Here is a 26,223-nt window from a genome sequence, read left to right as displayed (position 1 = left end):
GAAAGCATAGGAACTGAGAAGTGGTCTGTGGTCACCACCTGCAGAACCACTCCTTCATTGGGGATGTCTTGCTAACTGCCTCTGCTTTCCACCTGTTGTCTATTCCATTTGCACAACAGCATGTGAAATTGATTGTCAATCAGTGTTGCTACTGTTTTGTTTGAGCAATGAGAGGCTGAACCAGAGCATGAGTGCAACAATACTTTATTTTACAATAAAGGGCTGACCGTGCTTGCCAAGCCTGGAACTGGCTCGCAGCAATCAGCAACCGGTTGGACCCGCAGCCTGCTTTTATAGCTGGCTGCTGGGAGAGCCAACCAATGGGAATGGGGGAATAACGCCCACGTAAAGTGAGTGGACCTGAGTGAGAACTCCTTGAGTCCTCAGGACATAACACCCCTTCCCCCAGATGCGAACATGCATAGTCCTTGAGGTAGACGGGGGTTTGTGTTGGCGCCGGAATGGCGCAACTCGGGAACATTGTCTGTCTGTTCGGTACCAGTCTGTGATGGTCGAGCCGGCATAGTGTCGCCAACACTCTCTGGACTGGGCATCCTCGGGAAACACCGGGTTGGTTACTGGGGTCGAGCTCTCGTGGGTTGGATCAGGCTGGTCAACTCTCTGGGCGCTGTTGTCCGAGTTTGGGCTGACCGGAACGACCGCTGGTGCAGACTGGTCGCTGGGTGCGATGTGGCTGGGCGGCGGATGAGGCGGTTCCCCTTCGACTGGAGACTCTGGACTCTTGTTGGTAAGGTTGCTGAGGCGCCTTCTAAGCTGGTCTATATGTCTCCTCCAGACGCGACCATCCTCCAGCCTGACTCTATACGATCTCGGCCCGGTGATGGCGATGACCTCGCCTGGAATCCAAAGTGGGTCCCGGCGAAATTCCTTGCGAATATCGGTTCCTGTAACAAAAATGTCTAACCCCGATGTAGAAGCGAGGGAGAGTCAGGGCAGTATTGTGGGTGCAATCTGTCCAATACAGTCCTCAGGCGCCGGCCCATCAGAAGTTCCGCTGGGGACTTATTGGTGACTGCACAGGGGTTGAGTGTTGGCTCATCAGGAACCGTGCGAGTTTGTGGTGCCAGTCATCCCTGCCAAACCTAGCGAGGGCCTCTTTGGTGGTCCTGACGGCCCTTTCAGCCAACCCATTACTGGCAGGGTGAAATGGGGCTGTGAAAATGTGGCGAATGCCCAGGTTGGCAGCAAAACGGCTGAATTCTACTGATGCGAACTGTGGGCCATTATCGGAGACAATGGAGTCGGGTAGTCCATGTGTAACGAACAGGCGCGATAACACGTTGGTGATTGCTAGTGTGGTGGTCGTGGATAGCTGCGCCACGTCTATCCATTTGGAATAAGCGTCCACGACCACTAGGAACATCTTTCCATGCACGGGGCCTGCCAGATCGATATGGATTCTAGACCAAGGGCGTTGGCGCTCTCCCATCTAGTAGGGGTGGCGATGGGGGAGCAGGACGGGATTCCTGGCAAATGCTGCAGGAACTTACCCAATTGACAATGTCCTCGTCTAGACCCGGCCACCACACGTAGCTGCGTGCTAACGCCTTCATTCTCACAATGCCGGGGTGTCCCTCGTGCAACGCCTCCAGGACTCGGGTACGCAGCGAGGTCGGAATGACCACTCGAGTGCCCCACAGTAGACAACCCTGCAAACTGGACAGCTCCTGCATGCGAGTCTTAAAGGGTGCGAATTTGTTATCGACGTTGCCTCCCGGCCACCCCTCCTCACCCAGTCGAGCACCTGGGCGAGCGTTTGGTCTGCCTTGGTTTTAGCGGCGATGTCAAGGGCGGTGATGGGCAGGTCCAACTGGGTGATTTCAAAAATGGCGTTGACAGGAGCTGGGTCTTCAGCCGGAGCGGGTAAGGGCAGCGACTGAGAGCGTCGGCGTGGGATAGAGTTTTGCCCGGGCGGTGAATAAGTTTGTATGAATAGGCCGCTAGGAAAAGTGTCCACCTTGTCATTCTAGGGAAAGGACTTGAGGTGTCTGTTTGTCGCCGGCCAGTAGGCCCAGGAGGGGCTTATGGTCTGTGACCAGTTCGAAGAAATGGCCAAAAGGAATTCGTGAAACTTTTTCACGGCTGCAACAGCTGCTAGGGCTTCCTTGTCTATTTGGCTGTAATTTCGCTCCGTGGCCGAGAGCGTCCTGGAGAAAAAGGCGATGGGGGCCTCGGCGCCATTGGGGAGTCTGTGACTAAGGACCGCCCCAATTCCAAAAGGGGATGCGTCTGCTGCCAGTACTAAAGGAAGGTTGGGGTCAATTGGATGAGCACTGCCTCTGACGTAAGTAGTGATTTGACGGCGTTAAACGCCTGGTCTTCTTTGTGCCCCCAGTGCCACGGTGACTTTTTGTCTAGTAATCTGTGTAGGGGTTCGGCTACTGAGGCTTTATGGGGCAAGAAGGATGCATAAAAGTTTAGGAGCCCCAAGAAGGCTTGTAGCTCCGTTTTGGAGGTCGGTGTGGGAGCTTCGTGGATCGCCCTAACCTTGGACTCCAGGGGGTGAATGCCAGAGGCGTCAATTTTATAACCCAGAAAGTCCACCTGTCTAGTGGCAATGGCACATTTTTCTTTTTTTAACCTGAGGCCATGCTGTCTGAACCTCTCTAACACTGCTCGCACTCTCTGGAAGAGTTGGGGTCTGTCCCTGGCCGAGACCAAGATGTCGTCGAAGTAGGGTACTACACCAGGAGGCCCTGTAAAATCCGCTCCATGAGGGACTGAAAAATACCCGGGGCAACACTTACGCCAAATTGGAGACGCTTGCATCGGAAGGCACCCCTGTGAGTGACGATGGTCTGAAGTTCCGCTGTTTGGTTATCAACAGGGAACTGTTGATATGCTTGAGACATGTCCAATTTAGCAAAAATACTGCCCGGTTCGAATGTGTGCAATAAGTGCTGAATGACGGGCACAGGGTAGGCGCTAACTTGTAAATATTTATTGATTGTTGTCTTGTAGTCCGAGCAAATTCTCAGGCTACCATCTTTTTGAGGGTGTGACAATGGGCGTCTCCCACTTGGCGAAATCTGTTGGCTCAATGACCCTTGTTTTAGTAGTTTATCCAATTCAGCGTCTAGTTTTGGTCGAATAGCAAATGGAACTCTACGTGGTTTTAATCTGATTGGGACTGCTTGGGGGTCAACGGTGAACGAGATGGGGGTTCCATTATAACACCCAGCTCCTCGCTGAACACATCTGCGTAGTCAGCGAATAAGGAGTCAGTGTCTGAGGTTGAGACAGCATGGACTCCTGTTAACCCTAGGCCGAGGTGGGGAAACCAATCGAGCCCCAATAAGGTGGGTAGATTGCCGTTAACTACCACTAGAGGTAGGTGGCCTTTAAAAGCTTTAAAACTGACAAAGAACTTGCCTCTGCCGATCACGGGAATGGCCTTCCCTGGTAGTCCTTCAGACCGAACTGGCATCTCTGAAGCCGGGTAGTAGATAGGCTGGGGTGGAGTCTCTTGAGGGTGTTCCACGAGATTATTGAGAGCGCTGACCCTGTGTCAACCTCCATGTGGCACGGTTTACCTTCTAGGGAAACGGAGAGAGAAATTTTACTAACAGTGTGGCAAGTACGCCTGGCAAGGCGGTGCGTGCGACAGTTTAATACTTGCCTCTGTGGTCCCGAGTGCGAGGACGGGGTCTGTGTGCAGCGCTTTGGGGGCTTGGCAGACTCTCGCAATGTGCCCCTCTTATGGCAGTTGTTGCAAACGGCTCCTTTAAACTTGCAGGTGGCCCTTTGATGTGATCCCCCACAGGCTAGGCACAGCGTGATGTGCTTGGGTGGACCGGTGTATTCTTGTTTGGCCCCTACCTGCGACCGTCTGTCATTGGTGAGGCGATGGACATCATTCTCATAGTTGTGGGCTTCCTCCGCTTCCACCTCTTCGGAATGGACTGGGAACGATGCTAGCTTGGCGCTTGGGCCCTGAATTTCGGTGGCTGAGTTCGTTGCTAGCTCGGCTGCTAGGGCCTCCTCTACCGCTTGCGCGAGGTTGAGGTCTTTTAGCTAGCAGTCTCCTCTGTAGGTTGAGATCCTTGACCCCACAAACTAATTGATCGAGGAGCATGTCCTCCAGGTATGTTCCAAACCCGCAGTGCAGGGCTGCTGTTCTGAGGGCGGCCATATATTGGTTGATGGTCTCCTTACTTGATTGCTTCCTCATTCGGAACGTGAACCTCCTGGCGATTTGTGAAGGCCTGGGAGCGTAGTGGTTAGTGAGGATCTCCAGCAACTCGGACCACGGAACGCTTTTCAATTCTCTCGGCGCCACGAGTGCTGCAGCGGTATCGTAGACGGTGGCTCCGCAGTAGATTAGGAAATAGGATTTTTTCCGATGCTCTCCCGCATCCGCCAGGCCGACCGCATCGATGTAATGATTGAAACGGTTCTTATACGATTCCCACTTCTCTTCGTCTGGTTTAAACGCCGGGAATACTGGGTTGGAACTCATGGTGTTGGAACGGCTGGGCTACCTGCGGAAAAAATCTCTCTGGGACTACGAGCGCTCGTGAGTTACTAGTGATATCAGCTCTGGAGAGGTTTTTTGCTACCCTCTCTTTCTCTCTCTCTGGGTTACCACGTTGGCTGCTAGCCGTTGGAGGTGTCTTGATTCGCGCCAAAAGTGGGCGTTAGTGACTCTCTACAGCGCTGTGCTGTGATTCCTACTGGCTCGAAATTCAAATGACACCCGTTTGAATTTCGCGCCAAATGCAGAGCGGCTGCGGCTCGCAGCGCTTCACTTTCCCGTAGCGGGGCTAACAAGCGGCTACAGACGCTTCTAACTATTTGACTCAGACCGCTTCCTCTGGCTGCGGATCTGCGTTTGCTCTTTTTGATCGCTGTTTCGTTAGCTGACCGCTCTCTCTGGCTGCGGATCAGCGTTTCCTGTCGCCAGCCGATCGCTCTCTCTGGGCTGTGGATCGGTGGCTAGTGACTCAGCGGTTGCAAGGTGCTTCTGGTAGCCATCCCATCCTCGTCGCCAGTGTTTTGTTTGAGCAATGAGAGGCTGAACCAGAGCATGAGTGCAACAATACTTTATTTTACAATAAAGGGCTGACCGTGCTTGCCAAGCCTGGAACTGGCTCACAGCAATCAGCAACCGGTTGGACCCCGCAGCCTGCTTTTATAGCTGGCTGCTGGGGAGAGCCAACCAATGGGAATGGGGGAATAACGCCCACGTAAAGTGAGTGGACCTGAGTGAGAACTCCTTGAGTCCTCAGGACATAACAGCTACCTTTGTGGACAGTTTGATTTCACAAAAGTGTGCTTGACTTGGAGTTACATTGTGTTGTTTAAGTGTTCCCTTTATTTTTTTTTTGAGCAGTGTATATTCAAATATAAACACTTTCACCATCCAGAGGCAAGTGCTATATTTCCATACGGAAAAGCAGATGTTGATAAAAAATAAATCAAAGGGAGAAAGCAGAAAAAAACAGATAGAGTCCAACTCTATCTGGGTGGGTGGGTGTTGAAATAAATCAGCATCTAGCCAGCCAATTAACATTTAAAGACAAAGAACAAAACCAATTTTTTTTAAAAAATGAAGTTAAAAAGTCCTAAGGCTTGCTTACAAAAATGTCATGCTGGTAGGAAGAGATGTTGAAAAGACCATTTAATTTTACAGCTGCTCCTACAGCCATCCAAAAGTCATCTTGGCTCATTTCCTAAGTCATCATCATCCTTTTTTAATGACCCCATAATCTCTTGCGGGATGGAGTCTGGGCAACTGAATGGAACTGAGTGATTACTGGCCGGATGCCCTTCCTGTCACCAATGTGGAGTTTGTTCAGTAGCAGAACTGAACAAAACTCAGCAGGGTCATTTCCTAAGTGCCCCCATTCAAATCCAGGGTGCAGGACTGCCAAAGAGCCAGCTCTAGCAGCAAACATAGCAGATGGTGGATAAGAGAAAGTCCCTTACCCTTCAGCAGCCATTTTAGAGAGAAATCTCACCCAGTCCTCACGTTTATGACTATCACAGCATCCCCAATCATGCCCTCAACATTTGGGTGCTTGGCAACTGTGATGCACTGACAACATATATCTCAGGTATATATGGTTGTCATTTGCAACCTCCCCTGGGGCTTCTGACAATAGTCAACAAGGGAAGATGGATTTATTTAACTGCCAAGGCAAAAATAAATAAATAAATTGTAAATCAGGCACAACTCCCTTAATGACCACAATGCTTAGCAATGGAAGTCCCAGGCCTAGTTGTGCTCATAAATCAAGGACTCGTCTAGGACTGTAGCCATAAATCAAAGAATGGAAATGGAAGCCTACTTAACCTTGGAAAATATCTTTCTTCGATGATTATCAGCTGCCAGACTCTTGAGTAGATGGACTTGCTTTGAGGCCGTGATATAATATACTCCTTTATCTCATTAAGTTCCTTTCCAAGTGCTGCCTTACCATATTAGACTGGAAGTGAGTCACACACAAAAATAGATGTGTGTGTGCATGTTAATGAAAAACCATGGATGACACATGAGGTTCGCAAGATATTGAAAGCATGGAGCGTGGCTTTTAAATCCGGTGATATGCTGATGCTCAGAACAGCCAGAGTCAATTGGAAAAGCGCCATAAAACAGCAAACCAAGCCCGTTGTCAGAAAGTTCAGAATCTTTTTCAGGACCCTACAAACACCTGTCATGCCCTTGTTGGAGTCTGATTCTGAGGGAGAGGTGGAACAGTTGACAGGGAGTGGGAGTGTGGCTCCAGTGGCTGTGGAAGAAACGGGGGAAGGGCACAGTCCGGCTGAGCATTCAGAGGAAGACCCAGGGCCATCCCCTCTTCTTCCTAGGGCACGCAAGGAGGAACGGAGAAGGGAGCAACGAGAGTGAAAAAGGCCCTGATCCCTTTCATTAGTTGCAGCTGGGAGAAAAGGATATAAGTGGGGCTTTTGCACACGGCTTCTTGCTGGAAGCAAAGCATGCATTATCTTGGTCGAGGCTTATCTGGGTTTTGGCATCATCCCAACTGTGGGTGCTGCGTTATCCTTTGAAAGTCTGCAATTTATCATTCTGGCCTACCGTGTTAATTATTTCAATGTGGTTTGTGTTGTTGTTTTTTAAATTTCTAATTATTTTCGGTTCAGACTGTATTTCTGGCCTTTGTAGACTGTTTTTTGAAGACCTTGTTATCCAGCCGAGGATAATTGGACACTGGGGCCAAGTTGGAGCATTAAAGAGAATTTATTCTACTTTTGTGACTTTGTTATTTTTGTGTCACGCCCTGTGTCACCACAACATGTGGTCATACACTATGTGTAGCCAGGAGAACAAGGAATTTTTAAATAAGCCGAACGCATTATTTGGAAGATTCGAGACATCAACTAGCACTCTTGCAAGGAAAGCTTAGTTTTGGTGTTACCTCAGTCCGGAGGACACTGCGAAAAGCTAACATTCAGAAAGCTGCAGGCCCAGATAATATCCCTGGGTGTGTTTTAGGGAGTGTGTGGATGAGTTGGCTTGGTGTTCTTAGAGATATTTTAAATCTTGGAGTCTTAGTGGACAACCAGCTAAAATATGAGCCAGCAGTGTGCAGCAGCAGTCAAAAAAGCCAATGCAATCCATCAACATTTTATTTTTAAGGTATGTCAGTGTGTTCACAGAAAAAAGTGGCAATAAAGATGTGTGTGAAAATCTATTTTCCCCCTAGTGTAAGCATTTTTTATTGAGTTATAGCATATTGCAAAATACAAAAATAAATAGAATAGCAGTGAGGGAAGGAAGGGAAAGGGAGAAGAGAAGTGAGGAAAGATGGCGGGGCGGGAAGAAAAAAAAAGCATTGACTTCTGTCTCTCCCTGTTACAGTAAAAAAAGGCATTAATATCAAATCACAACTTTTTGCTTTCCCATAACAGTATGAATAAGCCATTTCTATAAAGATCTATTGGTCTAATCTATAAAACCCAAAGTCAGAGTTTCATTCTTTTCCACATCAAGCGCGGAGTTCAGAAACGGTCTCCATGTGGGGAAAAAAAAGTATTTATGTTCTTTTCTCTAATCAAAGTAGTGAGTGTTGCCACTTCAGCCAATTCCATCAACTTCTACAACCGTTCTTCCATGGTAGAAATCAAAGTATCCTTCCATTTTTGTGCGTGCCATAGTCTTGCTGCTGTCAACATATATACTAACAAAGTTCCACATTTTTTTCTCCATTTCTTTTTCCATTAGACCCGAAAGGAAAAGGTCTGCTTCATTTTTATCTCCATTTTCAAAATTTTCAGTATTAAAATATGAATCATACTCCAAATATTTTTTTTTTTGCTTTATCACATGTCCACTATAGATGATAAAAAATGTCCCTTCTTTGCTTTTACTTGACCAGCATTTATTTGACATACCTTTATACATCCTAGATAACTTATCTGGAGTTAAATACCAGCGATATATCATCGTATAGAAATTTTCTTTTAGATTATAATTTAATGTAAATTTAAATCCTTCATCCACATATTTTCCCATTGTTTAAGCATCACATTATATCCGAAATTCCTTGCCCACTGAAAATCCTTTTTTTTTAACATCGTGATGCCTGAACATAATTGAAGCCTCCAAAGGGTGGACTAACGATTCTGTAAACAGAGGAAGGCAGAGAGAAACTATTGGAAGTTCTTGAAACCAAGTTAGATGTATGGGTAATTGGATATGCAATTTGCAACAGTTCATTTAGTGACCATTCCAAGTTACAATGCTACTGAAAAGAGTGACTTATGACCGTTTTTTACACTTATGAGCATGGCAGCATCCCCAGGGTCACATTATCCAAATTTGGACACTTGACAGCTGACTCATAATGGTTGTAGTATCCCAGAGTCTTTTGTGACTTTCTCACAAGCAAAGTCAATGGGGAAGCCAGATTCGCTTAAGAACCATGTTAACAGTTTCAGTGATTCGCTTAACAACTGTGGCAAGAAAGGTCATAAAATGGGACAAAATCCACTTAACAACTGTTTCCTGTTCAGAGTTTTGCTGCGTTAATTCAGCACCAGAAAAATAAAAAACAGATGGCTGATGCTTCATTTAACATCTTTATAGACATAATGAGTAGATTTTACAAACCAGTTGTAGATTTCTCCAACATGGAGCAAACTCAGGCAGAAACATGTTGCAAGTTCAGAGCAGAGCTCCAGTCTCCAAGTTAGTTTCTCTTTTACTTTAGTTCATCAGGCAAGCAAGAGGAGAGACGCAGTTTCATTTTCAACAGACATAGTTTCAGAGCTGCAGAGCTTAATATAGAGCAGTGGTTCCCAAAGTGGGCGGTAATGCCCCCTGGGGGGCGGTGGGATGCCTCAGGGGGACACTAAGAGGCAAGTGTGCTGGCAAGGGGGCGCTAAGAGGTGGCGGGGGGGGTGCTGAAGGTGTCCAGCCGCACCAAAAAAAAACATGCGGTGGCTGGAGGTTTTTCACAGGCACAGGAGATCAATGCAGCGCAGCGCTGCAGGCGGGACTCATCCTTCCCATCCCAGAAGTGCTGCTTACACTGAGCCACAACAAGTCCCCACATGGGCCAGGTCAAGCCGGCTGCGAGGAAGGTCTCCCCAAGCAAGCGAGGTAAAAGCGCATGCGCTGCCTCATAGTTGTGTCCCAGGAATTACGTAAGGTGGGCCTTTTGGCATGTTGAGTGTTCTTGGTGGAGTTGAGTGTCAGGAGGTTTTGCTTGGTGGGCCAAGGCCTAGAAGTTTGTGCGAAGCGATGTTGGGGATTACAGGAGGTGGGACAGGCTCTGCTCGGAAGTGGCTGCTGAAGTGGGATGCTAAGAGGCAGCAGAGAGGCATTCGAGGCACCGGCACTGCAGGCTCATCCCATTTACTGTTGCACCAGAGTGGGGGCAAGGGGCTCAATGGTGTCGAATGCAGTGGCGGCAGCACATTGAGAAAGTCACTCTGGCTTTGCTCTACTTTCCCAAAGTGCCGCCGCAGTCACATTCTGTCTGTCTGTCAGTCAATCCATCCATCCAAAAGGCCTGTCTGCCTGCCTGCCTGCCTTCCTGCCTACTTACCTACCTACCTGCCTACCTGTCTTTCTGTCTACCCACCTATCTACCTACCAATATAGATCTATCTACCTACCTATCTATCCATCCATCCATCCATCCATCCATCCAAAAGGTCTCTATCTGTCTGTCTGTCTGTCTGTCTGTCTGTCTTCTGCCTGCCTGCCTGCCTGCCTGCCTACCTACCTACCTACCTACCTACCAATATATCTACCTACTTACCTACCTACCTATTTATCCATACATCCACCCAAAAGGTCTGTCTGCCTACCTACCTACCAATATATCTATCTACCTACCTACCTACCTGTCTCTCTCTGTCTATCTATCTATCCATCCGTCGGCCCCGCAGGCACATCGGGAAAGTAGAGCAAAGACAATCTGGGAGGGAGTGAGAGAGAGAGAGTGAGAGAGAGAGTAACCTGATGCATCAGATTGAAATGAGGCCTAGTTTAGATTGAGGCCCTTTTCCACATTGAAACATCTTTGGCTTCTATTCAAGATTTTGTGGACGAAACATGGTCAAGACTATCAGGGAGCTCTCACATTTTGTTGAGGCTTTAAATAGAGAGTTGTGTGTTTTTCTAATATCTATTTATTTAAAGTTATACCGGTTACATAGTTAAGGGTCCAAACGGTCAGTGCTAGACTTTAGATGTGTCATTTCCCTAAGAACAACCAGGAAGCTGGGATTTATTTGGAGACGAATAAAATGCAACACAGTTTTTTTTCCCCTCTAGCTCCATGATGACAAACCTATGGCATGTGTGCCAGAGGGGGCATGCAGAGCCCTCTCTGTGGTCATGCGCGCTGTTGCCTGCTGGTCTTCGGGTTTCCGGCAGTCCAGTGCGTGCACGCATATGCACGTTCTGGTTTGGGCCCTCGGTGCCAAAAAGGTTCGCCATCACTGCTCTAGCTGAATACAAAATAGAAACTTGCCAGTGTGTAGGTGGAAGGAAACATGCTTGTATTTGAGAAATAACTCAATGGAAGAAAACTCAACATAGTGCATGATTCTAGCAAGGCAGTAGGCTACCAGCTCTCTTAATATGGAGGCTTCCAGAATCTTAACCCGGCATGTAATTCTTGACGCCTCTGGATCACATCTGATGGCCAGAATTACTGCAGGGATATGTTGTAAAAGGGAAAAAGTTAAAAAAAAATATCAATAATGCTGCTCAGTGGTGGGATTCAAACATTTATACTACCAGTTCCGTGGCTTGGCGGGCATGGTGTGGCTTGGAGAGTGTGACAGGGGAAGGATACAGTAAAATCTCCATTCCCTCCCCACTCCTAGGGGAAGGTTATCGCTGGTTCTCCATACTCAAAATTTCTGCTACCGGTTCTCCAGAACTGGTCAGGATCTGCTGAATACCACCTCTGATGCTGCTGCATACTCAGCAGTCTCCAAGAATCAGACGACATTGAGTGGACAAAGAAAAAAGAGTGAAGATCTGTGTCTTGGTGCTAGATAGAATAAAGATAGTCCTCACTTAACCAGAATTGGGGCCAAAAGCTTGGTTGCAAGTCAGAGTGGTCATTAAATAGATCACCATGGATTAACAGTCAATTTTACCACTGTTTTATGATGGTTGTACAGCAAGACATTGCAGTCACTAAGTGAATCATATGATCATTAAGGGAATCATGTGGACGATAAACAAAATGAGCATATCCAATGGCCGTTTTTTGCCATTTTCTGCCAGAAAAGCCCTGTGGTCCTGCGACTGCATGGGGAGAGGGTGGACACAATGTTTTACAATGGCTAGAAGTGCTTTATGGGCCATTAACCATCCTTTCTGAAGCCATTGTAATCACGGCCAGTTGTTAAGTGAGGGCTACTTATACCACGAGCCATTGTTTCTGCCATTCAGAAGCAGTTCAAAAGCATTGATTTGTTGAGTCCAAATTTTATTTTTAAGAAGCAGATAAATGTAATAGTTTTCTGGTTTGTGTACATGTAAAGACTATTCAGTCCAAAACTGATTCATTTTTGTATTAAGAAGTATCATATGAAGATTTGCAGTTGCTTTGTACAGTTTTCCTCGACATTTCCTAATGAAGTATTTTTTCCCCTTTTTATTCAATCATGCCGTATTCTCAGAGATTGCTAGGACCAATTCCTGCAGTATTCTTGGCAAAGTTTTTCAGAAGAGATTTGCCATTGTCTCCTTCCCAGGACTAAAAGAAAGTGACTGGCCCAAGTTCACCTACTGGCTTCATGCCCAAGGTGGAACTAGAACTAACAATCTCCCACTTTCTAGCCTGATGCCTTAACCACCATACCAAACTGACTCTCAGTGAAATACATATATCTTAATGTTGTACAAGGTGATATCTTAATGTTGTACAAGGTGATTTTCAGATATTTCAAGCGGTGAAGCAGAGTGAAATTTGGTTAGTGCAGTATTTGGATGCAAGATGACTATGAAATATTATGGTTGTAGTCTATGCTGGAAATTGGAAAGAGGAAAAATAAAATAGAAAGGAGACAGAAGCTAATTACTCCATTCTGTGGCCAAGAAAACAACAAGGACATATTCATGAAGTCATCAAACTTGACTTATGAACTTAACTTATGAACTGAAGAATTCAGAGGAATGCCATCTGAAGAATAAATTCAGAGGAATGCCACCTGAGGAATAAATAGAGGATCTGCCTACTCATCTGGAGAATAGAAATTAAGTCCAGATCAAATAAAATTCTACCTGTCCCTGTTCGTTCATGTATGAGATGTTGGGTGAAAGGTAAATGTTTTGGGTAAAAAATATTAAAAATAGATTGGGAAGAAATCCATTCTGTTTATAAGTTGCTGTCAATCCTGGGAAGTCCTGGGACATCTGGTGGCGATTATTTTACAGCATCTCTGTGTTATTTATTGCCTTGGGACATCTGTGGATTGCTGTTCCTTTCACAGCTGAGATTCCGAAAACTCCGGAGCACAACATGACTTCTGTACACATTCTCAGGTTCAGGAACACATGAAGCAGATTTCACAAACCGGACAAGCTGGAGAAGTTTGGGAAGAAGAGAGAATGAGATCAAATGGAAAACAGAATTGAGATGGATATAGAAGAGAATATTTATGGCTCAGGGCAGAGCTGTGGGAACCTTTTGCGATCTCTGAGTTTGGACATTTTCTTGCAGACGTTTCATTACCACACTTCATAACATCATCATGATGAAATGCCTGGGAGAAAACAACCAAGCTCCAGGCAGCACCAAAGACCCCACAGAATTGATATCATTTTAGTGGCAACCACTTCAGAAGAATATGAAGCAGTCGTGGTCGATCCCCACTTGACCTAGGATGATGTCAATTTGGGGAGCTACAACCTGCTATCTGTTAATCAGGTAACATGACCTTAGGATCTGTAGTTATATAAATATAATCATAGAGATTCCATAGGGTTCTCTAGCCTAAAATCCACTAGTTTCGTCCTGGGTGAGATGGTTGATTTTCCAAGCTGAGTATTGTATTCCATACTTTAGCTAACAATGGCTGTCTAAGATTTTAGGCAAGAGCTAACCTGATCTTTTGAGCCTTTGGAACTGTGGTGGGATTCAAAAAATTTTACTACTGGTTCTGTGGGCGTCGCTTGGTGGGCATGGCTTGTGGATGTGGCAGGGTAAGGATATTGCAAAATCTCCATTCCCTCCCCACCCCACTAACCTGCTTTCCAGCTCTGTTCTCCTGTGCAGGGCAACAAAAGAAGACCCAGCCGATCAGCTGGGACTCGGGAGGCAGAGAATAGATGGGGCAGGGCCAGTCAGAGGTGGTATTTGCCGGTTCTCCAAACTAACACAAAATTTCCGCTACTGGTTCTCCAGAACTGGTCAGAACCTGCTAGATACCACCTCTGCTTTGGAACATGTGAAAATGTTTTATACAGAGTCAGCCCGGTGGTCACAACTGACCAACAGCAGTTCTCCAAAACATCAAAGATTGACTCAGAGAACTTCTCCCAAGCTGATACTTGCCCTGTATAAGAAGACAAACTCATGTATGGATCACAATATAGTTTCGGATGTAGGGGTTCCTCACCCTACAGAATTCACAAGGCTATTTGAATCATTGATCAGCAATTTGATTTGGGACATGTGTTGGGTATATGGATACACCAACTAGGTTTGGGTGACTAAATATATAAACCTAGTTTTAAGTGTTTGTAGCTTTAAGCACCAAACTGCAATGTAATTAGATAATTAAGGGTGCGGTTGCAAGCTGCAATAAAAGGCAGTAGAGAGTAACGTAACCCTTCCTGGTTACTTTTCCTGGTTCCTGGTTACTGATTTCCTGGTCACTGGTCACTGGTCTCTCTGCTATCTGCTGCCTGCTGTTTACTCCTGTTTGAGACGTCTGTTTGTTATTGCTTGTTGGCTACTGTGCTGGATACCGTTTCTACTGAACAAAAGGACTGTTTACTTGGTGAGCTGATATCCTGCGCATACTCAGCGTTGTCTTCGAGATAAAGGTATCGGGAGTAGAAGATATTTCAACAAGCAGATAAAGACATTGTACTGACTAGTTAATGGACTAGGTTACTGGATGGATATATTGTGTTAGACATATGGACTGAATGACACTGCTTAAACTCTAAATGAATTAAATAACTATTTAAAACTACAAACAGTGTTTTTGTTTCCAGTGTGTGTATACTCTTGGGCCCAGCCTCTCTCCCATTTGGCTGCCTGGCTTGACTGCTGCTGCACACTCTGCTTGGGGGTTTGTCCCCAAATCACTAACATTGGTTATGGGCCCAGCAGTGAGCACAGTCTAGCTAACCAGGTTATACCAGAGAGAGTTTTGAAGTGAGTTGCACATTACTGTACAAACTGTTTGTTGAATAGTTATTTATCTGAAGAGCAATGGCACAAGTAAATTTGCCAAGTCTGTCCATGATATCCAGACTAGATGGAACAAACTATGTTTCATGGTCAATGAAATGTAGTTTACTTCTACGAAGAGAAGGTTTGTGGGACATAATAACAAACCCACCAGATGTATCTAACTTAGATCCTAATGTTGAAGAGGATGCCAAAAAGATACAAGACTATGAACGAAAGAATGAGCAGGCTTTATGCATCATAGGTCTGACTCTCTCTGACCAGCAACTCATCCATATCCGTGGAGAGGAGAATGCTGCTAACTGCTGGGAGAATCTCAAGAAGATTTATGTTCGAGACAGTGTAGGAGCTCATATCAATCTTACACGGAAGCTGTTTAGAACACATCTTGAGAAAAATGGAGACATGTTAACTCATTTAAACTGTATGAAAAGCATTTTTCAGCAATTACAGGAAAAAGAGCTTATATTTAATGAGTTGCAACAAGTATATATCATACTGTCTTCATTGGATCGAAGCTATGATGATTTTGTGACTGCTTTAGAGGTATTGCCAAAAGACAGTTTATCAGTAACTGAGATTACCGGCAGGCTATTAGAAGAAGCCAGAAGAAGGTTTGAACGTGACCAGCTGAGAGAAGATAAACCTAATAAAGAAGAGAAATTATCTTCAAAGCTTGAAAGAAACCAACCTAGTAAATTAAAGCACCCGGAGGAAGAGACTTTATCTTCGACGGCATACACAATTAAAAAGTGTTTTAATTGTGGAGGCAGAGGACATTGGCAAGATTCTGCAGAAAAGGAAAAAGCCAGAATGTAAAAGAGCCAAAGAAATCCTTTGAACTAGCCACGTTTAGCAACTGTGATGTGAAGAATGATATATGGGTGGTGGACAGTGGTGCATCCCACTGCATCACGAGAGATAAGACAAAGTTTATAAAAATGTCTACAAGCTCTCAGCATATATCACTCGCGAATGGCTGGCACCTCAAGGCCAAGGGTGAAGGTATTGCATATTGTCCAAGTTTAAACCAGAATATAAAAATGTTGTATGTACCACAGTTAAAGATGAACTTACTTTCTGTAAGAGTATTAGATAAACTAGGTTATGTAATTACATTTAAGAATAATAAGTGCATACTGGAAAAAGATAACAAAAAGGTAACTGCAGCTTTAAATGGAGCATTATATGTCTTACATGATAGTAAGAAAGGGGAGGCACAGACTGTATTTAATAATATCAAGCCTCATAATGAATGTATCCATTTATTGCATAGGCGTTTGGGGCATGTAAATTTTAAAATGCTAAAACGTACAGTAGAGTTATCTGAAGGAATAAGGTTAAAACCTTGTGATAAATATTTGCGTTGTAATGTCTGCTGTGAAGATAAGAGTAAAATATTGCCTGCAAATAGGCTAAATGGTTTCAAAACTAAAGAACCTTTAGAAGTAGTATTTGCAGACATTATAGGTCCAAAGAAACCCAGTATGGGGGGTGCTCGATATATACTGAGCATTATGGACCATTACTCTAGATATGGGTTTTGCTACCTAATGAAAAGCAAAACTGAAACATATCAACATTTCTTCAACTGGTTAAAGTTTGCAGAGAGAAAGACTAAACGGCAACTGATAACCTTGGTGACAGATAATGGTACGGAATTTGTTAATAGCAAATTCCAGAATAGATTAAAGGTAGCTAGAATAGAGCACAAGAAATCTGCACCATACAGACCACAACACAACGCATTTATAGAGAGAAGAGGCCAAACACTACAGGCAATGGTTAGAACAATGTTAACTGATTCTGGATTACCTGATTCTTTGTGGGGGGAGGCCACAATGTGTGCTAATAGCATATTAAACAACGTTGTTAACTCAACTACTGGTGAAATACCATTCACCATGTGGCATGGCAGGAAGCCTGATCTGAGTTACCTGCACACATTTGGTGCACCAGCATGGGTGCATATCCCTACACAACTCAGGCGTAAAGGGCAACACAGAGCTAAACAATTTTTCTTCGTTGGTTACCAAGCTAACCATAGGGCATATAGATTTTGGGAGAAAGGCACATCTAAGGTGTTATGTAGTGCCAATGCCCAATTTCTAGAGCACATAGGATGGGATAAGTTAGAACAGGATAACAATAAAGAAGTGATTGTTGAATCCTATAGAAATCCCATTAATTATCCCTGTAACTTTAAAAATAAAGTAAAAAGAGAAATACAGGAAGAAATTGTGCCCATAGAAGAAGAAATAGAACCAATAGCTGAGCAAGATGAGGAACAGGAACAGGTAGTAATTCAAAAAAGTCCTCATACAAGCCCTGTTATTCCCAGAAGAACTACACGAATATCTAGACCGCCTGATAGATACCAGGCTAACACAGTGTGCCAGGTAAATAAAATTCCATATACTGTGGATGAGATTAAAAGATATCCTTCTAAAGATAAGGAAAGTTGGTATGCAGCAATAAATAAGGAATTGAAATCCTTGAAGGATATGAAAGTTTATGAAAATGCGAGATTACCTGTAGATATAAAACCCATTGGCTGCAAATGGATTTTTAAGATAAAAACTGATAAAGATGGAAATATAATCCATAAGGCAAGATTAGTAGCCCAAGGTTTTAGACAAAGTGCAAATGACTATGATGAAGTATTTGCACCTAGTCTTAAAGCAGCAACATTAAGGGCAGCTTTAGTGTGGGCAGCAAGCAAGAAATATATAGTTAACCATTTAGATGTGGAAACTGCTTACTTGCATGCTCCACTAAGACATACTGTATATATGAAAAAGCCTAGTGGATTGAAAGGTGAAAATAATAATGATTGTTGGTTGTTAAAGAAGAGCCTCTATGGTCTTAAACAATCGGGCTATGAATGGAACCAGTATATTGTAAAGGAACTGAACAATATAGGGTTTAAAGCTGGTTTAGCCGATCCATGTCTGTTTAAAAAGCAGACAAATGGAAAAATATCATTATTATTGTTGTTCACTGACGATATTGCCTTGATTACTGAGACTAATGATGAAGCAAATAAAATAATAGCATCATTAGAGAAGAAAATAAAAATCAAGCAATTAGGGGAGATAAAGAGATATCTAGGTTTGAATATACTGAAAACACAGAAAGGTTTTAAGATATCTCAGGAAGATAAGATATCTAAATTGCTAATAGATTATAAGATGGAACTTTGTAAGCCTGCAAAGACTCCAATGAGTCAGGATATTTGCAAAATGGATACTCAAAGTCCCAAGTTTGATAAGGCAATATATCAATCTTTGATTGGTAGCTTATCATACATTAGCAATTGGTCAAGGCCAGATATTGCTTATAGTATTAATCAGCTGGCACGACATAATAATGATCTGCTTCAATGTCACTGGATAGCATTGAAGAGAATCTTAAGATATCTTAAAGGAACATTACACCATGCACTGTATTTAGAACCAAAAGGTGATCTCATACTGAGTGCTTATGCAGATGCTAGTTTTGCATCAGAAAGAGACACAAGAAAGTCGACTTCAGGAACAGCCATAATGCTGGGTAAGACATTAATAGGTTGGAAGTCAATAAGACAACAGCATATAAGTTTGTCTACTATGGAGGCAGAATTCTCCTGTTTATCGCTCTTATGTACTGAATTAATTATGTACAAACAAATGATGAATGATATGGGTATAACTGTAAACTATCCTATAATTGTACATGAAGATAATCAGGCAGCAATTCAAATGGCCACAAATATTGCAGTAAAAACTAGGAGCAAGCATACAGATTTAAGGTATCTAAACGTTAGACAATCTGTACAGAGTAAAATGATACAGCTGGAATACTGCATGTCGGAGGACAATATAGCTGATAATTTTACTAAAGCCCAAGGTGCCATTAAGCACCTAGAGAGTTGTGAAAAGTATGGGTTTAAATTGTAAAGGTATTATATATTTATATCACCCAAAAGGGGAGAATGTTGGGTATATGGATACACCAACTAGGTTTGGGTGACTAAATATATAAACCTAGTTTTAAGTGTTTGTAGCTTTAAGCACCAAACTGCAATGTAATTAGATAATTAAGGGTGCGGTTGCAAGCTTCAATAAAAGGCAGTAGAGAGTAACGTAACCCTTCCTGGTTACTTTTCCTGGTTCCTGGTTACTGATTTCCTGGTCACTGGTCACTGGTCTCTCTGCTATCTGCTGCCTGCTGTTTACTCCTGTTTGAGACGCCTGTTTGTTATTGCTTGTTGGCTTACTGTGCTGGATAACCGCTTCTACTGAACAAAAGGACTGTTTACTTGGTGAGCTGATATCCTGTGCATACTCAGCGTTGTCTTCGAGATAAAGGTATCGGGAGTAGAAGATATTTCAACAAGCAGATAAAGACATTGTACTGACTAGTTAATGGACTAGGTTACTGGATGGATATATTGTGTTAGACATATGGACTGAATGACACTGCTTAAACTCTAAATGAATTAAATAACTATTTAAAACTACAAACAGTGTTTTTGTTTCCAGTGTGTGTATACTCTTGGGCCCAGCCTCTCTCTCATTTGGCTGCCTGGCTTGACTGCTGCTGCACACTCTGCTTGGGGGTTTGTCCCCAAACACTAACAACATGTATCATTCACAAGCCAGGATTACCTGGTGTTATGTCCTTTGCACCCCAAGATGGTGAGTCAACCCTTTTTGAACATCACTTGGAAGCTCTCTAAGGTTCAACTGGACTTGTCAATTCTCATGTAAGCTTAACTCTTTGTTCCCTTTGCCTGCTGCCAACGGCAGCTTTTCCCATCCTTACCAAGCAGCCAAGACACGCCAGGAACAGGAAAGCCATTGTGACTGTTGTGCAAAGGAGGAAGATAAAAGCCCATTTTGGGTATTTGTCTCCTGGAAAGTTGAAGAAAAAGGAAGAGATCAACACAGGCATTTTGGACAGGATCTATGGTGTTGTTTTGTGGGGGAAATGAATGCCCATTTAAATAAGGAACCAAGGAGAAACTTTCTGACAGTGAGAACAATCAACCAATGGAACAGCTTGTCCTCGGAAATTGTGGGAGCGTCATCACTTGAGACTTTCAAGAAGAGATTGGACTGCCATTTGTAAGAAGTGGTGTAGGGACTCCCACTTGGGCGAGGGGTTGGACTTGATGACCTACAAAGTCCCTTCCAACTCTGATTATCTGTTATCTGTGTTTGGAAATAGAGGCCTTTTATTGGCCTGCACAGCTAAAATCATCATGTTACTCCTTATCAAAAGAGCCCTGAAGCCACCAGGTTAAAGGTTACACAACCCCTGAAACAATACATAAGAATTACAAAAGTCATTGTAAACTATAACATGAGCTTTATGGCTGGAATATAATAAGAACCTGGGATACCTCCCTGTGATATCCATGTTCTAGCTTTCTAAGAAGGTCCCAAGGCCGCTGTTTCTACTGATACTTGCACCTTCTCATGTAAACAATGTCATTTATTGCGCCCATAGACTATTTTCACACCTAGGAAACAAACTGGCTAGTCTGGATGTGCCTGTGGATTTTGTTGAGATGGATGGACATTCCTTGTGACTTGTGTAATTCAATGGCTAGGTCTGAATGAAGTGAGGTAAACTTACCACTAGTCGTAGTGTTTTGCTGAGTTGTTTCAGAAGTAACCGTAGTTCTGGAAAGCACTGTACTTCTGGTTGTGATGGAGGTGCTACTTGTAGAAGTTGTTTCTTTTTTAGGAGTCACCGTGGTTTTGGAAGTGGTAACCAAGGCAGGAGGGACTGTGGTTTTGACATTTGTGGCTTTGGTATTTGTAGCTACAGGAGGCTGAGCTGAGGTTGAATTCTCAGCTCTAGCTGTCACTTTTTCTGACGTCTTAGCGGATGTGCCTGAGGTGGTGGTTTGAGAAGATGAACTCATTGTTGAGAAAATGGTTCTGCTACTCGTCATGACCGTTGTAGGTTCAGTCCTAGAAATGCCCAGAGAGGTAGTAGCAGCTGTTTTGAATAAAGAAATCCTGATGTTATTTACTGTGTTTTGCATTCATCTCACTTACTTGTAGTAGAAAGCGATATCTCAGAGGTTGCTGCTGCCAGTTTGCTAAGCTTTATAAGTAAGTTTTTTTGCAGAATGTTTCTACTGGAAATTTTGAGACAAGATGGCAACTGAAAATATTTTTGTTCCTAAAGAGACGAGGTTTAAGAAAAGGCAGTGGTACAACAGATCAAGGACTGGTTTTGAGTCATTTAGTGCAGGGTTCAGGAACCCCCATGTCTGTGGCCCAGTGCCAGGCCTCAGCCCATTAGGAACTGGGTCATGGAAGTGGTAAGTGAGCCCCCCCTGTGTGTGTGCAGGCGCACACAAAGCTGAATCTGTGAAAGTGACACACATGTGAGAGCAAAACCACTTCCTCTCCACCTCCATACTGCCATCACCAAACTGGCTGGTCCACCAAGCCAGAAAGGTTGGGGAATACTGATTTAGTGAATAAATACATATCAAAAAGAAGGTCTACCTAGACATAGCTTTCATTGACTTTAAGCCTGGCACCCCCGACCCCCGGAACGCGGGTTACCATTTTGGGGGCCGTTTTCAAGCTAATTTTTGGGCCTGAAAAGTGGCCTGAAAATGCCCTCCCAAAAGGCTGAAAAATGGGCGGGGGCAGGGCCAGCCAATGGTGGGATTAATCCAGCCTCTTCCTTTGAGGCAAGTGGCTGGGAGGCAGGGCTGGGTGTGATGAGTGACGTCACCCACCCAGTCACATGACCACCTAGACACACCCACCCACCCACCCAGTCATTAGGGCAGAGAACCGGTTGTTAAAAAATTTGAAGCTAATCACTGGCCTGGTTCCCCCGCTCCTCCCCGCTTCCCCAAAGCCAGGCTGCCAAACCACAAGGGTTGGGGACCCCTGCTTTAAATAACCTTTGACAATAGCTTCAGAAAAGACAAAAAGTTACAGAAGCAGATGTGGTGACCAGTAACTGTTTACAATCACTGATACAGTGCATGAAAAAGCAAAACTGAACTCTTATTTATTATTATGCTGCCTTTGTTATTAAATAACTCAAGGGGGTGAAAATATTTAATGTTCCTTCCTCTTCCCCACAACAACAACCCAAGAGGAGAGTTGGACTGAGAAAGAGTGACTAGCCTAAAGTCACCCCACTGGCTTTCATGCAGGACTAGAACTCACCATCACCTGGTTTCTAGCGTGACATTCTTATATGAATGTAAATGTAAATGAAATCAAGATTTTGTTTTTAATTGTTACTTTGTGGAATGTGACACAAAAACCAAGTGAAGAAAAAAAAAATAGCACAACCTTGCTATCAGAAAATGAATGTTGATTCCAGAGTTATTTTCTTGGAAGTGTCATGGATTGAGAGTGATGAATTACTTCTTTTTTTTCCTAGGGTAGCATGTTAACTTAGACTAGTTCTTAAAACAATATGCAATGCTATTGATTCAAAAAGTGACTGATGAGCAATAGGGGCATTAGGAAGGTGGAACAATAAATGAAGATGTTGATGAATTAAAGCTTTTGCTTCCTTCAAAATAGAAAAGGTAGAATTCAAATACTATTTATATAATGCAATCCATTTTAAAATAGTTTTTATCAATTGCTTAGCAATGCCTTTCTTCAGGAGTAATAGTTGTGCTTGAACGTATTCTCCCCTGAGATATTTGTAGATGCAGATTTTTAAAAAGTGTTAGGCAAACATTTGGAAAAAAAACCTGATCATCTGGATAACTACATTCATACTATGGGCATTGCCAATAAACATCAGGCTCAACATCGAACAAGGCAGGATATTAGAATGCCCAGGGAACCTTTATATATTTATAACATTTGTTTGCTACCCGTCTTGCCGTAAGGTGATAGTCTGTCCATAAAAGGGATGTTTTCTCAGACATGGTTCCTTTCCTGCAATTTAGATTGTATAGAAAAAGAAGTAACAGTAAAAGAAGGTAGAGTATTCCTTACAGTACCTGTTGCTGAAGTAGATTTTGGAGACGCAGGCTGAGAGGTTGATGGAAGAGGAGTTGAAGAGCTCTCAGAAGAAGGTGTCTTGGAGGTTTTTGGAGGAAGACTAGTAGAGGGATCTGGAGATACAGTCCCTGAGGTGGAGGTGGGGGCACTTGAAGGGGCCTCTGAAGGTGCACTTGTTGGGGCTTCAGTAGACGTTGAGGTGGGGGCACTTGTTGGGCTTTCAGAAGACTGAGCCCCTGAGGTTGAGGTGGGGGCACTTGAAGGGGCCTCTGAAGGTGCACTTGTTGGGGCTTCAGTAGACGCTGAGGTGGGGGCACTTGTTGGGCTTTCAGAAGACTGAGCCCCTGAGGTTGAGGTGGGGGCACTTGTTGGGGCTTCAGTAGACTGAGTCTCTGAGGTGGTTGGAGGAGGGCTGGAAGAGGACTCTGTCGATGGAGCCTCTGAGGTTTCTGGGGTTGAAGCTTCTGTGGTATCAGGTGACACAGTTGTGGTTTCTGGAGAGGAAATTGATGTTACTATCTCTTTAGAAAGAGGTTGAAAAACAACAAGGCATCACTAGAGGACATGAAAAATGAGAAGCAGACCATCACGGATTAAAATCTATGTATCTGGTCCCTAAGAGTCAATGGTGATTTCATGGTGAAGAACCAGTTAAAAGAAAACCCTGCATCCAAATACATCTCTCACTGGATTTTTTTTTTCCTTGAGTTGTTCTTCATAACAACTCACTGAGGCTCTGATAAGTCTCCCATGGATCAATTGAGATGCTACACTCTCCTGTTCTCAGTGTCAGGGAAAGAAATGGGAGGACACAAGTGAGGCAGCTGTTACTAAGCAACCTCTTTCTTCTTCCTACAAAATCAATTTGGGATCATGATGGGCCAAAGATTAACAAGATGCAGTGACTAGGCTTCCTACCTCCATCTCTGTATTGGATGAATCAATTCAATATGGTAAGGGTCAGATAAATATCAGATAACAGATAATCAGAGTTGGAAGGGACCTTATAGGTCATCTAGTCCACCCCCCACCCAAGCGGGAGATTCTACACCATTTCTGACAAATGGCAGTCCAATCTCTTCTTGAAAGTCTCAAGTGATGAAGCTCCCACAACTTCCGAAGGCAAGTTTTTTCCATTGGTTTATTGTTCTCACTGTCAGAAAGTTTCTCCTTATTTCCAGGTTAAATCTCTCCTTGTTCAGTTTCCATCCATTACTCCTTGTCTGGCCTTTGGGTGCTTTAGAAAATAGCTGGACCCCTTCCTCTCTGTGGCAGGCCCTCAAATATTGGAACTCTGCTATCATGTCTCCCCTGGTCCTTCTTTTCACTAGACTAGCGAAGCCCAGTTCCTGTAACCGTTCTTCATATGTTTTAGTCTCCAGTCCCCTAATCATCCTGGTTGCTCTTCTATGCACTCTTTCTAGAGTCCCAACATCTTTTTTATAGTGTGGTGACCAAAACTGGATGCAGTACTCTAGGTGTGGTCTTACTAAGGCTTTATAGAGTGGTATTAGTACTTCCCTTGATCTTGACTGTATCCCTCTGTTAATACAATTTAGGATTGCATTAACTTTTTTGGCGGCTGCTGCATACTGCTGGCTCCTATTTAGCTGGTTGTCCACTAAGACTCTAAGATCCCTCTCACAGTTGCTGCTATTGAGCCTGGTTTCACCCAGTCTATATGTGTACTTATGGTTTTTCTTGCCTAAGTGTAGGACTTTGCTTTTTTCTACATTGAATTTCATTTTGTTAAATACAGCCCAGTGTTCTAGTCTGTCAAGATCTATCTGGGTCTAAGACAGGCCTGTTAAACTGGCAGCCCATGGGCTCGATGTGTCACATGAAGACCACACCCACCCTGGCTCCACAAAGGCAAAAAACATCACAATATGTCACAATACATCACATGACGTGATCGAGTTTGACACCCATGGTCAACTTTCTGTGGCCAGCTCATCATGGCCAACTTACTGCAGCCAACAGGACAATTCAGTGGTGCATTACTCATTTCATTCAGTTACTTTTATTGTTGGTGACCATTGAAATTTTCGTAACTCTTTGTATTTCCGGATTGATTTTATTTCTTTTTATTATTGGCCATGGTTCTATCAAAATTAATTTAACTTTTGTAGTTGCTTAATTGTCCTGTACTGAGTTGTCTCACAGCAAGATGGCTATGGCAAGTTATCATGTGGTGAGTTGACCATGGTGAATTGGCCACAGCAAGTTGTCCATGGCGAATTGGCTATGGTGAGTTGTCCCATTCCAATACAGTAAAGAGAGCCCTTGTCACAGGGAATTTTGTTCCTTTCTGCAACTTGACTAGAGGCTCTTCTTCCCATTGGTGCTTGGGATAAAGCAATGTTACAAGAGACTCTACAGAGTTTATATTCTCTCTGGTTCCCAATACAATCATTAAAATAAAGGAAGCTGATTCTCGACTATGTTGGATAAAGAGCCAAACAAGAGGAAGATACCATGTAAAATCGCTCTTTTGTTAATATCCATAAAAGTTACTATCGTTCTTTAAACAATCAGATTTCTGCCTGTGCATACATACCTTCAACACTATTTCTCTCCCTCTCCCTCCCTCTGTGTGTGTGTGTTTATATGTGCCTGCGACATATAAAAGATTGCCGTATTGTACAAACTGTACTGTATTGCAAAGTATCTTCTTTGAGATGGCTTCATTGTTGGGACTTTTGGTAGATATGACCATTTGAGCACCAGTTTCAGCAAGAAGCTCTGAGACCCAGGTTTTTTCCTTTCTTCCTTTTTTAAAACCCAAGAAACTTTTTTGAAATAGGGAAAGTCTGGCAAACCAAGCCCCTGGGTCAGTGGTGGGATTCAAAATTTTTTACTACCGGTTTTGTGGGCGTGGCTTGGTGGGCATGGCAGGGGAAGGATACTGTAAAATCTCCAGTCAGAGGTGGTATTTGCCGGTTCTCCTAACGACTCAAAATTTCCGCTACCGGTTCTCCAGAACTGGTCAGAACCTGCTGAATACCAGCTCTGCCCTGGATCCTCTGGATAGCTATAGCTTGCACAAGGTATCTGAAGCTGAAGCTAAGAAGCTGCCAGGTGAGTCCAGTTAGGAGGTGGGGTAAGTACTACACGTTCCCTTGGAAAAATCAGCTATTTCTTTACTTAAATAGGACAATAAAGTGTCCCTGATAGTTCTTAAATTGCCTACTTAGCTTGGAGTTGTAAAATAGGCTTTTTTTGTGGGGGGGGCTGGCAGATTACTTTTTTGTTGAACTTTATCGTTTTTGAAGCTTCATTAAAATAAAATAGTGAGGAGAGGGGAGTGACAGAGTCATGCCAGCAAAGAAACTTGGTTGTTTTTTTCTCTTGGTTTT

At 43.7% G+C, this 26,223-nt stretch overlaps 1 protein-coding gene across 1 annotated transcript; it reads right to left on the bottom strand.

The window, feature by feature from the left end:
- Positions 1-12,652: 12,652 nt before the first annotated feature.
- On the bottom strand, positions 12,653-20,820 carry LOC148126784 (uncharacterized). The gene is made up of 3 exons (XM_087923424.1): positions 20,499-20,820; positions 19,683-19,771; positions 12,653-13,037 (listed from the first exon to the last, which is right to left on the bottom strand). Exons 1-3 carry the CDS (start codon positions 20,818-20,820, stop codon positions 12,900-12,902), a joined length of 549 nt encoding a protein of 182 aa, XP_087779550.1. The 3' UTR covers positions 12,653-12,899.
- Between the last annotated feature and the right edge of the window lie 5,403 nt (positions 20,821-26,223).

This window comes from Pseudonaja textilis, chromosome 2, assembly GCF_049901715.1.
Source record: "Pseudonaja textilis isolate UNSWEBS1 chromosome 2, rPseTex1.2, whole genome shotgun sequence".
Lineage (NCBI taxonomy): Eukaryota > Metazoa > Chordata > Lepidosauria > Squamata > Elapidae > Pseudonaja > Pseudonaja textilis.
Note: the sequence above shows the minus strand (reverse complement) of the source record. Positions and strands in the feature narration are given on the sequence as shown.

What these genes read in the sequence shown, in the direction of transcription:
- LOC148126784 (XM_087923424.1), bottom strand. Translation starts at nt 20,820, where the DNA reads ATGACGAGTAGCAGAACCATTTTCTCAACAATGAGTTCATCTTCTCAA. An exon ending in GCAAAACACTACGACTAGTG is followed by an intron (nt 19,772 to 20,498) that starts GTAAGTTTACCT and finishes TCAACTTTCCAG; the next exon opens with GAGACAAATACCCAAAATGG. An exon ending in TGGCGTGTCTTGGCTGCTTG is followed by an intron (nt 13,038 to 19,682) that starts GTAAGGATGGGA and finishes AAACTTCTCCAG; the next exon opens with CTTGTCCGGTTTGTGAAATC.